The following is a 13548-nucleotide window of genomic DNA, read 5'->3' as shown; positions in this document are numbered from 1 at the left end:
CCGTACGCCACAGTTCGCCGCGTGGAATATCGCTGTGCGACGAGGTATCTGGCGAATACCTGCTCAAGGTGGCCTTGAAGGACTTTTTCCGTATTTATACAGAGGGGGGGCCGGAGGGCGAGGGGCTCGAAATTGTAGCGAGCTTTCTGATTACACTGATGGAGCATGTCATTGATCTTGGGTTTGAGACCAGCAGTGACGGCGAGAAAGAGTTCCTCATGATACTGCGAGCAATCAGGCAGGATATAGAGGATGAGTCGGGTATGGAGGAGGAGTCGGATTAGATGAGGACGGTGGATGGCGGGCGAGCGGCAGCTGTACTACAGTATGATCATGTGATACCTTCACTTGTTCGTTTCATGAATCGGAGGTCATAGCTTTGATTCTTTCAATCAGCTCGTGATTCTTGCGGCCGTTTCCGCCGGCCTTTGCGTGCAGTGTCCGACATGGTCCGATGTGAACTTGCTGGTTGCACTTGGGATCGAAGAAACACCCCTTTGTGTGCTAATCCGGCCCTATCACATGACATTCCAGCAATTTTTCCTCTGTCGACGAGCCTTACTTTGGCGTAATTTTTCACTTGGTATTTAACTGCAGTCCGTCCTACCCTCGAAATGTTTTGGAGTAGCCCGTTCAAATGCCACTCCCGGACGGACTGTCAAGATGAAATCCAGTCCAGTCCGAGGCTCAGGACGGACAGATTGGATTCAGTACGTCGAACAATGGTTTCATGGACTCCTTTCAGCCTGCAGGGAGGTGGTTGTCTCATTGTCACTCCTGAAGCCCACGGGCTTGGTATTTCAGGTTTCAACAGTTGTGGGCGCGACATGAGTGATCCCTCGGCCGACCCCCAAGTTTGGGTGGATCCGCACCCGACCACTATATATGCATATCCCCGCCGCCGCCCATTTCCCTCTTCATACTTCCTTATCACCCCATATCGCAACACAACACATCAACCATGAGCCTTCCACGACCCACCTTCGATCGCCAGTCGGAAGTATCAGCCCTAGAGGATCTTGCGGACCCTCCGGGCATCTACGAGTTGCTTGCCATACGCAATAGTTCGCCAGTTTTGAAAGCGCCATGCCAACAACTGTCCAAGCATGACCTGTTAATTTGGCAAATAAGAATTTCATTCGAATTTCTACAGAAGGGAAACAACAAACTAGGATGCAATGGCAAGCTTCACTGGTCGAGCACTTGCGTGAAGATGGGTTTCCAACCGGCAGTGTTGGAGAGCGCGATATCATCGGGACATTAGAGCGAATGCAGTGCGATATCTATGCTTACTTCGAGAGGAAGAACCCGGTGGAAGGCGGGAACTCGGATATGTAGGGTGTCCGGGGATGTTGAAGAAGGCGCTGTGGAGAACGGATGAATCATGAATGTACTTGGTAGTTTCATCGGTTGAAGGTCGAAGCTTTGAATGAGGTGATTTCTTGCGGCCGTTTCCGAACGCCTTTGCGCACGCACAAATACAACTCGCTCGTGACTGACTGACTTTCGTTAACACCGGCATAGGCGGTGGGGCGGTGATTCATCGTAACGTTTCGCCCACCACTGGTACATACTATTGAACCACAATTTGACTTCGTCAAACTAGATTCTTAACTGAGTGACTCGGGGCCGGTACCATGTTGAACCGTGACGCACGCACTGCCGCATCCTTATACGTTTCCAGTCAACCTTACATACAACAGCCACCAATTACTCACACGGCCGCAAAGAACAATCCCCTGCTTATCTGAGATTAGATCTGTGGCTGAGGATGAGCAATCACTATGGTTGAGCCAATCGTAGCCACAGATGTAATAAGGGGATTATTCTTTCCGGCAGTGTGAGTACCAAACAACTTCCAAACAACACAACCACCAACCCCAAGCAACGACGCAACCCCGAGCGACAATCCAACCGCGAGCTTATACTCCACCTTCTGTGACATCATGTCAGCTCTCCAGTCGATGATTTCCCGCAAGCGGCGGTGTGTGGAAGCCCTTGCGGCGCTAATGCCGTCGCTCACTCCAAGTGCTACACGCGAGGCTGTCGAAGCGAAACCATCACGCCCGCACTTGGAAAGCGTCCTGGGTGACATTCTCAGTATGGGCAGCGGCCGCTCTGACACCGGGGATCACCGCCACCACGCCGAGAAGCGTTCCCGCATGAGCATCGAGAGTTTCCGGCGCCAGTTCAGCTCGCACTTCCAACGCTCGGGCAGCATGCAGAAAACCTTGACCTTGCCCGCGATGCCCGCGACCAGAATCGAAGAAGAGGAGTACTATTTTGAGATGCCGGCTATTCGTTTCGTCGATCGGCTTAAGTCGCCGGAAAGGATTGAAGTCGAGCTCACGGTATGTGCTGTCAAAGCGTGGAGCTTGCTCAATGCCTGCAGTGTTAATTGACAGCAGGTGCCCCGGGAAGTCCATCTCGCCCAGGCTCAGAAGGTCCTGGACGCTGTCTTCTATGGCGGCTATCGACTCAGACGCCCCGATCACACTTCCAACATCCGCAGTTACGGTATTCGCCCCAAGACGGTCAAGGACGATGCGGTTGTGGAGATGAAAAAGATCATGGCGACTGTAAGCCTTAATGTCCCTCTGAACACTGGAGATGCTCCAAACCAGAAGATTTAATTTCGAACAGATCCCTCGCAACGTGGGCCGCATGGAAGGTCAGGGTGTGCTTGACGGCATCTTCGGTGGCGGATATGTGCTGAGGGATCTCAGTCAGGAGTTGAACGACGGCTACTCGTTTGCAGCGGCTTTGAACAACCACGAGAGCAACGGTATAGTATGATGGCCTGAAGATACAGTTTCCGGCGCCACGAGTACTGATTGTTCTTCTCTTAACTCTGTCTCTCCTTTCGTGTATCTTTGGCTGTTGTCTTTTTCTTATGCTCCGTGGAAATACGAATTGCAATGTTTCCTTCACCCTTGCTTTGGAAAGTTCCTGAGCCTCCACACATATCCGTTCTGAGTCAAGATGTTTCGGCTCTCCGTGTCAGCACGTGGATACTATACAATCCTCACACTAGGTCGCTAAACGGCCGTCCTTGCCCGCCCGGTCCATAGATGTCAGCTGTCCATCAGTTCCAGTCTGACGAAGAACCTTGAACAATACCACTACTGTGTTTCCTATCGGTCTGAGATGTTGTTAACGAAACGACCACCTAGCTAGATACCCGTCATCCGTTTTACCGTCTTTGACCTCCCGACTTCCCCCAACACAGCAATAATCCATCACGATTTGCCTTTTCGCACTCCGGCCTGGTCATCGTCTGAAAGTTTGTTGAACGGCCTAGATAGTCATTAGGTATGACAGACCAAGTCATTCTGCCGGATTGATGGAGTCATTCTGCCGAATTGACGGAGTCACTCTGAAGGATTGATGGAGTCATTGTGGAGGATTGATGGAGTCATTGTGAAGGATTGATGGAGTCATTCTGCGGATCGACGACGAGTGATGAAATATGACCATGCGATTGCAACTGGTGACTACGGGGTCGCCTTGATTAATGCGACGAATATAGGGTTGGATAATGAAACGAATTTTGAAGTTATTGCCATAATCTTAACTGCCAGCTGAAAACTTACGGAAAGTGGGTAATCCGAGTTGGAATACATGAGCGTTAGGTGCAGAATGAACTTTGGTAAATATAAAACATCCAGCCAAAACATACCAGTATTCTATACTTCCAGCAAAGCAGCCACGTCGAAGATGGGGATAAAACTCCTTGATCCGGCCCCGAGATACACCCCGATACCATCAACATTCCTCCCGGACCCTTTGTAACCCCACGGTTACCGTCCCTGTTGAACATTTATCTCTTCGGGTATCTGAGAACAAGAGGGGTTCGGGCGGTGAAAAGCAATCATCTGTGTTTCTCAGCTTCAAACTGACGGCATTCTCTAGCTGGCACGGAGGGAGCTTGAAGCTGTGGTTGATGTCGATGTACAAACTTGGAACCACGTGTACTCCATAAGGTATGGTGGTATATACCCACTGCATAAGGTATGAAGGTATGCAGGTAGGTATCGTTTTTGAGACGCGGTAGCGAGGCGCGAAAGAGTTGAACCTGTGAAGGGCGTCACACTCTACAGCTTGCGAGATGGACGTCAAAATCTTCCCTCATCGACCCCATTGAAGCTCTTCGAACCATCATCATCCCGTTCACCCCCACCGACCTCCAATTAGCCCTCATCAACCCGTCTCCGACACCAAGGTCTCCACCACTCCAGGCACATCCAACAGCAAACGTGCAACAAGCATCTTCTCGCGGCGACGGGCCCTCCGATCCGAACCAGGACAACCTTCCAGCGATCAGTACAATCGTAATTTTCGGGCTCCAACTCCCCCTTCGCACACCGCCGTCTGAGCTGATCAACGCAGTCAACCAAACCGCGATCACCTTCTGCTTCTCGAACGCCCGCCGCAGCCTTTCCTCGTCGTTCCTCTCCTTCCACCCGACCATCCGACTCCGCAACATTGCGATAACTGCCTAACAACTTACGCAGCCAGCGACAAGAACGTTGAGGGAGAAGAGGAGAGTGGCTATGAAGAAGGCCTACAAGGAACGCACCAACCTCTATCATGCGGGAAACATTAGTGCTCCTGCCCCTGGAGCTTCGGCTTCTGCAACTTGAGTTTCGACTTCGGCTTCTGCTGCTGGGGCTTCGACTTCGGCTTCTACCACTGGAGCTTGGACCTTGGCTTCTACTCCTAGAGCTTCGACTTGGCTTCTGCTCCTAGAGCTTCGACTTCGGCTTCTGCTCGTGGAGCTTCTGGAGCTTCGAAAGTTACTTCAGCTTCTCGCAAGGCTATGCTGCTCGGTAGAGACGATAACCTGCTTCTTTCCCAGAACCAAAAATGCCCAATTTCAATTAACCAAAACACACCCTTCACGTGGTGGAAAAACATCGAGTCTTTCATAGAAGCTTTAGAATCGCAAGATGCATCACATATAAGAATTCTGACAACTTTGCTCCGGACTGGTGGCGTATGGTATGGTGTTGTGTACGCGTTGGAGAATGATTTCGGATTTTGTATGGGGCCCCCATAGAAAATTATCGCGAGAAAACCAGTTTCAACACCATCTTCTCTCCCATACTGCATTATTCAACCACAACAACTCAGAATTATTTGCTCGTTTCGATTAAGGTTCTATACCTGCCTTAGGAGACCTTCTCATGGTCCACATATTTTTATACTACCTTATGGTTGCTGTATCTTTGGCGGGAAATGACCTGCCTCCATGAAAGGGAAATCCGCCAAGCCACCCTACCTTGCATACAATAATCAGCCTAGATAGCTGGAAGTCTCGTTGACGCTTTATTAGTATGTATTCATGATATATTTCCATTATTACCACTTTCTAATCTGTGGTTGTTGTGTTAGAGAGCTATATGTTTGTTGTGTTGTGGCGCTGTTGGGGAGGTGTACAAAAACCTTTGACCTGGTATTTTACATTGAGCTCTCCGCCAACGGTCGGCGACAGTGGGGTGGAACTGGATGTTTGTATACAGCCATGATCTGCAAAGGTCGAATGCTACGATGATGAAACAAAAAAAAACTTGTTGCACATTGCATCGCTCGATCACGTTACATCGGTCACACGTCCACTATATTACCTAGGGACATACATGACACGTCACTCTCGTCTTTATGCATCACTCGTGCACGTCATGCTTATCACTAGCTCACAATATGATTTGCGTAATTCCCGTCTTGTAAATATAACTCGCCCACGAGATCACCTGTTTGCGATAAACTATCGTGATTGGCATCACTGAGAAGGTCAGATCGCCGCTGAAATCTATCGAGGCTGTATACGACAATTGAATTGACTCTCTCTCTCTCGTGCTTGATCTCATTCAATTATCACTCGTTGAATTTATCACTTGGGTGATGTTCACCATGATATATCACTCGGAATTTTGCAACTGGACCCAGTCTGCAGATTCCATTTATCGATAGACTAGTTGTTTTTACGGATGGAAAGGAGTACTAGCTCGTGTGCGTATTGGTGTTGCGTTTGGCAGGGCTGCGTCTTTGTTACTAGAGATGCCATCGGGGTAACCACATTACCGTGCACTGCTGGATGCAGCGGGAGTGCACCGTGCTTGCGAGTATTACTCAAATCCCCTCTCACTACTCTCATGATAGTATCCAGTATTCTAGGACGTGACTGTAATAGGTCCCTGAGATAACCGTGTTCAACCGCTGTGCCGACGCCTGCGTCAGATACATCATACCAGCTCAGGACCTCTGGTGGATGGCGACGGCGACGGCGACGGCGATGGCGCATGTCATCACCACTCAAAGGCTAACGTGCAACAAGATAGAAGATGCGGGAGTTTGCCTTGTCCCTTGGCGATCGCGCGAATGGGAAGCGTAGCGAGCGATTGGATAGGAGGGACGAGACGGTGGGGGCCGGGGGTGGTTACATACGAAGAAGGAGGAGTGACAACATAGGTCTGTCATCGGTGGACGATCATCGATTCTACCATACTACACGGTGTGCATCGATACATTAGGGGCAATCCCCTTCGGTGGGACTACCCCGCAGTGATGATGACCCCGACAGTCCGCTGTGCTAACTACGTATCTCTCCGGCATGACAGCATGGAAAATGTCTCCTATCTGCACGCCCGAAGCCCTACCTCGGCCAACAACGGCATGTCACCCTACGAGAAACTGCACGGATACGCACCCGAAGTCATACATCTTCGACGCTTTGGATGCTGGGCGTACAGGACACTTCCGCCACTCCACCGCATAGCCTCGAACGTACGTTGGGACGAACCCGAAACTGGCGACGCCAGTGCAGACGCCGGCACCGATGCAAACTTTGAGTTTGAAACAGATTTTACAATTGAGGACGATGCCGGCCACCTACTAGACTCTGAGTTCGCGGCTATCACGCCCGACAGTGTCGGGACGATCGAGATCACCCGGGTGGAAGACAAGACAGTGTCGACCATGTCTGGCAAGCCGCAATGTCCCGACAGATACAATCTTCGGAAGAGACCAAGCGCGGTTGCCTACCAGATCAGGGTGGAACCAGCAATCCGAGGCTCGGCTAGAAGCGGGCCGCAGCTGTCGACGAGCAACTGCGGTCATTGACCGAGAACTCGACATAGGACCACATACCGTTGGAAGACGTTCCAACAGGTGTGAAACCTATAAGCCCCAAGTGAGTCTTTAAGACCAAGCAGCTGCCCGGGGACGGGGTTCGGTACAAGGCAAGACTTGTCATCCGGGGCTTTGAGCAACTGGCTGGAGTGGACTTCGATGAAACATTCGCTCCAGTTGCCAAGTTGCAGAGCCTCAGGATGTTACTAGCTCTTGCCGCCATCCATGACTGGGAGATAGACCAGATGGATGTTGTCACCGCTTTCCTAAACCCGGAAGTTGACGGAGATGTCTATATGGCCACGACCGAAGGTGTTGACGCGCCAGGTGGAGCGATGGTTTGAAAACTCAGGAAATCCCTCTACGGACTCAAACAAGCCCCCAGACTCCGGTATTAGCACATTGACAAGTTTCTCAGATCACTTGGGCTCCGGCGCTGCGAGTACGATCCCAACGTCTACATAACGGATGAGACACAGCGGGAACCGGACCACACCGCACCGGCAGTATCTGATCACGCGATCATACTACTCTACGTCGATGACATCCTGATCTTGTCGCCATCGGTCGCAACAGTGACGACACTGAAAGCCCTACTCAATAAGAAGTGCAAGATGACAGATCTCGGTCCCGTCCAGTGCTTTCTCGGAATAGACATCGAACCCGACCGTCAGAACTGCATCCTCCACATTCACAAGCAACGGGCCGTTCATCAATTCCTTGCTGAGTACGGGCTCTCCGATCGCAACGGCCATTGGATCTCCCAAACAACTGGAAGTCGGCTTCGCAAACTCGACCCAACGAACAACCCCGACCCAACGGCAGCACTGAATGCGGACCAGCAACGCAGATACCAATCGATGGTCGGTAGTCTCATGTGGCTAATGCTTGCGACACGTCCTGATCTCGCATCCACGGTATCGACGCTAAGCAAGTTCAACGCCACTGCGACTAAAGAGCATATGGCAGCTGCGACCTACAGGCTCCGGTACCTTCGCAACACCTCCGACCTCGCCATCTAATACAACGCTCCGAAAACAGAGAGACCACGGAAGGAAATCTTCGGCGCTGGTCAGCATGTTGGGATACGTAGGTTGTTGACTGTGTTGACTATGTGACGCGACAAAACTGGCGTACAGCACTTGCGATAGTGGAGATGAAACTGGAGTAAACGGCGTGGGTCAGAGGAGGAACAGATGGACGGATCTGAGAGGTAACCGGATGGACTGGTCGGAGAAGTAAACGGATAGACGGATCGGAGAAATAAACGCATGGACGGGTCGGAAAAATAAACGGATGGACAGGTCGGAGCAACAAGCGGATGGGCGGGTTTGAGGAGGACACGGTCTGGTGAGAGTGGTAGTCAGAAGGAACTGAGATGTCATCTTTGGGTTCGGGGTAGGGGACCACTTTTGTAGTCGGCTGCCAGCGCAGGATCACGCTTGGCTACGGCCGTGGCGTCTCCTCTGTCGCCAGACGCCTATAGTGCCGGAGGATGATATGCATGCCAATATGTCCATAGGTGCCACTGCAATCCGGCCTGCGGCCACATGATGCAGAGGGGCGTATAGCCGGTGTCTAGAACGGTAAGTAGGCGGTGTATTTGCTATGCACTCGTCTTTTGAGGTTGCATCCAAAACACAAGGAAATCCTGTTTGCGATCATAGCGATTCCATTGGAGTTCCCGCTTGTCCGACTGCTGAGTTGTGCTGATGTTCCAACTTCCGGATCTTCTGACGCTCGCAGCATTGCAGATGGATATGTGGTCACGGGCCGCGAGATCTTCGGCAGAACAGCACTCGGTGGCCCTGGTCTCGTCTGAAACACGGTCACCTTTCCCTTCAGACCCATGTCGCAATGTTTTGTTTTTCCGCGCTTAATAAACGGATTATTCCGTGAACGAGAAACCAAATGATATCGACGATACTCTGCATCTGAGTGCATGTCCAGATTCGTGGGCCAAATATGCTGTGAAGGGTGCCAGATGGCAGGAGTTTCCCGTGTGTGAGTTGTCACGATAAGTGCTGTATAGCCGGCTACATGAGAATGCTGACACGCAGCAAGCGCATCGATGGCCTACACCACCCCCCGTCACACGTCACCCACCCTCCCAAAACTTTGTTGTTGCTTTTGTGCACACGCCCTTCAAAATATGGATCCCGCACGAGCGAGAAGCTAACATCCCGTATGTAGTTATGAAGTATCGCACACTCGTGGACATTCACCACGGGAGAGGTAGACCCCATGTCTCAGAAGCGTGTATCCTTCACGGTAGGGTGGCGAGTCGAGGATGGCATCAAGTACTCAAAATATATGATGTCAGTTGCCTAAGAAACTTTAGCAAGATCCAATGATATCCGGGAGAAATACGCCTACCAACGACGTAGTAGCGGAAGATTTGCACACGAGTCGGTGAAGGAGCTGGATCGCTCGAGGAAACTTCGAATTTTTTCGGACAGACTTTTCAGACGGTTCATTCACGGACGCGGCTTCCACTTCTCCGGGGCTACTTGGACTTCGACAGCTGGAAGCTCGGACGCGAATTGTGCACGGCCTGACGCGATCCAAGTGGCAAGCCAGGGTGAAAGTGCTATTTTCAGGCCGACACTTGCGAGTGGTGCGGCTGATGGATCAACATTCCGCGGTGAATGTGGCGTCACAAGGGTTGTCGAAGTTCGCTTTCTGAGAGTGGGGTTTCCACCTTGCTTTTTTTGAGTGTGCGCAAATTTGACCCAGTCAGGAGGCAGATGGTATCGAATTGGGGTAGTCCGATGCACTTGGATCTTCGCTGCCTTTTGGGGGTGTTGAGGCTGGCCGATTCATGCTCGTCGATATGCATAGATTGACGATCCGTGCGTCGTGTATATTCTCGAGAATGTTGAAACCCCCTCCTGCTCGTGATGCTAGGTCTCATGCGGGCTCAGTCTGTGCAGCTGAGCGCAAACGAGCGGCGCTCCGTTCGCTTGGGGCACAACCTATTTGTCCCGTTTGCCGTGAAGCGTTATCATCCACACGTAGATTACCCGCTGATGTCACTCGGATTAGTATGATTTTCCTTCAGTACCGTACTCTAAATGAAAGTTGTGGGGCAGGCACATGGAAAGTCATCGGCCCCGAAACGGTGGTCTTTTACCCGGGGGACTGGTATCTCTTTTCATTGGATTATAATGCCGCACTTGACGGTGCGATTGCCTGCGATGAATTGCAGATATCCTGCCGGACCCGGTCGTGTTGTGTCACTCAAAAGTAACAATAGTAACGGGGATACTCGCTGAGCCGGGCTGGTGACGGTATTGAGGCTGGTGGTGGGGCTGTTGGCTTCCCCGCTGCGATCCTCCTGGACTTGGAGGCCGACCACTTCCAGATCGAACAGTTTCTTGGGATCATCATCCTCAGTGGAGTCCGCTACTCTCCGTGCGGGCTGTCTGCGACGAGGTGACTTGTGAGGGTTCGCGTTCCCTAGACACTCCGTCAACCCAATTATCCGCAGCCAAACAGGTAGCACTCGTACATACCGTGACCAGTCAAGCTTTTGCATCTCTGTAGGAGACTATATTGACCATCACGCATCGGCGCCGAGTTTCGGAGATGGTTCGTTTGTTGGTACCGGCCGGTCCAACGGTCGGAGAGCATAACACCACAACATCGCTAAGCCCGTCATCTCACGGTCAGCAATATTCCCCGTCGTCCGCTCTGAATCTTCACTACTTACTACGAGAGATTGTCGATCTCAGTCTTCCCTTTGTTTCGTTGCGTTGTTCGTGGCCGCGGCTGGTGTTGGTTGGGTTGGGGGATTGGGCCGATGGTTGTGTGTCGGAGGTTTGGCCAAGGCTTTGTGGCTGGCGACTATTGGGCCTAGCCTCAGCCCCATCAGGCTACGGCCGGATAAACGTTTGACCGGCCATACATTGTCTCACCCTGCACACAACACGGACATTGAACAGGCCATAAATTTTCTTACTCTCCACACACATCATCAACATCTAAGAAGCCATATTCCGACTCCGCACACACACCAACACCACGAGCCCCCTTACACCTCGAACAGAATCAATACCCGAACCAAATCACACCGAACAATCTCCACGCCCACCATCCACAATGACCTCCCACGCTGACCGACCTCGCACGAAATCCGATAGGTTTTCCCGACGGCTAGCGGAATATCGACAGCGATGGCCGGAATACCACGAGCCCCACCTGCAGGGTATGGAGAGGGTAGAGAGGAAGAGACAGCGGTGGCAGCAGATGGAGCTTACCTGGAAGATACGGTTCAATCGGTTCGGCGCGCGTGTTGCTCATAGGGTGACCGCTCGGTTGGAGACCATACCAGAGGAGGAGCGGGAGTATGAGGATGATGGCCGGGAGCAGGTAGGAGAGGAGCATGTGGAGGATGCCATGGCGGGAGAAGATGATGAAGATCATTGGAAGGATTTAGAGGGATGGAAGGATGAGAGGGGAAGGGAAGATATAGGAGAGTGGAAAGTGGGGGAAGATAGCAAATGTAGTGAGCAAGAGGAGGAAGGGCAAGATGTATTGAAGAGGTTTCCAGTCGATGCGGACGTCAGTCAGACGAGGAAGCAATGTTGCACCGATGGAGGAGAGGGGAAAGGAGATGAACAAGAGGTGGAGTCTCGCAGAAACGGCTTCGTAGACAATAGGCGGACCTGGAGGATCACCACCGGTACTATCGATTATTCAACGGGTCTCAGCATGACGACCAAGCTCGGGTCACGGACCGTCAGGGGACCAAAATTCCAGTCAACACATACCTTGGAGTGTGGGCGAGCGGAATCTGTTGGAAGGTTGAACTCGATCGCGGCCTTGTATGCTGTTGTGTCATCGGAGTCGGACGGGTCCTCTAAGTTTGTTGCAAGGTTGAAGTCGATCTCGGCCACGAATGCCGTCGGGTCCTCAGAGTCAATCGGGTCCTGTCAGTCTTCAAAGCCGATCAGCACCGATCTCCACACACCTGTATCCCAGCAAGCTCATCCCGAAGCGGCTCGGTCAGATTGCTCGACGGCGTCACCGATGGCTAGCTCCAGGTGTTTGTTCCGATGTTCGAAGCCGTCACGACTGGCTAGCTCCAAGTTTCTGCACCCAAAGGCGAACGCGTCACTGATGGCCAGCACGGAGCGCATGTTCTGGGAGACCAAGCCGCCACGATCGGAGCCAGGCACCCGGCCTCGCAGGCTATAAACTACGGCAATCAGGGATTGCGAAGTTTTTGGCGGGAGTAAGACGGTCGATTGCGGCGAGGAGTCGAGGTCCAATTCATCTTTTTTTCTTTCTTTTTTTTCTCTTCTTTTGTTTGTTTTCGAACGGAAGATCTCACCCAGTTTTACACTCATGCGAGAGTACTGACAATGTTGGGTCGGTTTCGACGGAGAACCTGGGGACGCCTAGTGAGGCTTGAGACACGATGAACTACGGGGGTGCTTGAGGACTTTTATTGCACTTTCATATACGCGTATCACTGCGGGAGCGGCGTCGAGGGCGTATCACTGGGTCTGGAGTGTTCAGTGGTTGCTGTACAGGGATGAGAAGGATCACGCTGGGAAGGAAGCGGGTGTGCATTATTGGATAATCAGCGGAGACTGAGTTCTCGGCGGGCGTGGAGTGTTTTATTGGTTTCTGTACAGTATTGGCCAGGGCGGGGGACGATGGATGCGGGTGGATATATGGACAATATGAAGGCAATATGATAGCCATATTCATCATTTTACCCGATGGCCGCCGCGGAAGCAGATGGCCTACCTAGGCGGCCAGTGGGCTTGCCACCCAGCGATGGACAATAACAACACACCGACGACGTGACAGTACCACCCGGCTCACTTACGAGAGGCCTGCCAGACTACACATGGTGGATGTGACGGCAACTGTGACAATCGTTCGGCTTCATATCGTTGATGCCAGATGCTACGGATTTTACTCATACACGCAAAACGTTCCGATTGGCTGGAAGCATGCTCATCATTTATCACACGGAAACTCCGACAAAGGAAATAGTGGGATGTTTGAATAAAGAACAGTGTGATGTACTAGACGCAATAATGATAGGTGTTTCTTTTACGGAAATAGTGATGGTGGTAGACAAAGCGAGCGCTCTACTAGGGACCTCTATGTTCACACAGAGATCTCCGAGCTCTCCAGACGCAAAGCAACGGTGCTAAGCTAGCGTGGAATAGGCGAGTTTTGTTTCTCCCTTGATAACCTCACAGGAAATGTTGCAGCATTACGTACTATATAGTGAAGGGGGGGGGGTAAAAAAACGGCCGAAATACTGTGTTTTTGGCGAAATGGGATAGCGCTCGTGTATTTTATCAGAAGGCGCGTATAAATACGGTCAAAATACGTATTTGCACCGTATCGATACGCTTTTTTCCGTATCGGTACGGCCACACAGCGTATTTTTTA

At 51.7% G+C, this 13548-nt stretch overlaps 3 protein-coding genes across 3 annotated transcripts; all 3 read left to right on the top strand.

Annotated features, from left to right (window-relative positions):
- Positions 1-1946: 1946 nt before the first annotated feature.
- BZA05DRAFT_421301 (uncharacterized protein) lies at positions 1947-2796 on the top strand (the record flags this gene model as incomplete). The annotated part of the gene is made up of 3 exons (XM_051485698.1): positions 1947-2351; positions 2409-2579; positions 2644-2796. 3 exons carry the CDS (start codon positions 1947-1949, stop codon positions 2794-2796), a joined length of 729 nt encoding a protein of 242 aa, XP_051336437.1.
- Positions 2797-7684: 4888 nt separating this feature from the next.
- BZA05DRAFT_407800 (uncharacterized protein) lies at positions 7685-8538 on the top strand. The gene is made up of 2 exons (XM_051484656.1): positions 7685-8057; positions 8112-8538. The coding sequence occupies exons 1-2, from the start codon at positions 7746-7748 to the stop codon at positions 8151-8153; spliced, it is 354 nt and encodes a 117-aa protein (XP_051336436.1). The 5' UTR covers positions 7685-7745; the 3' UTR covers positions 8154-8538.
- Positions 8539-11071: 2533 nt separating this feature from the next.
- BZA05DRAFT_407797 (uncharacterized protein) lies at positions 11072-12399 on the top strand. The gene has a single exon (XM_051484655.1). The coding sequence runs from the start codon at positions 11233-11235 to the stop codon at positions 12328-12330; it is 1098 nt and encodes a 365-aa protein (XP_051336435.1). The 5' UTR covers positions 11072-11232; the 3' UTR covers positions 12331-12399.
- The last annotated feature ends 1149 nt before the right edge of the window (positions 12400-13548 follow it).

The sequence above is a fragment of the Tricharina praecox genome (assembly GCF_024521635.1).
Source record: "Tricharina praecox strain CBS 144465 chromosome Unknown BZA05scaffold_26, whole genome shotgun sequence".
Taxonomy (NCBI): domain Eukaryota; kingdom Fungi; phylum Ascomycota; class Pezizomycetes; order Pezizales; family Pyronemataceae; genus Tricharina; species Tricharina praecox.
The sequence above is the reverse complement of the archived record's forward strand: the minus strand, read 5'-3'. Positions and strand labels throughout refer to the sequence as shown.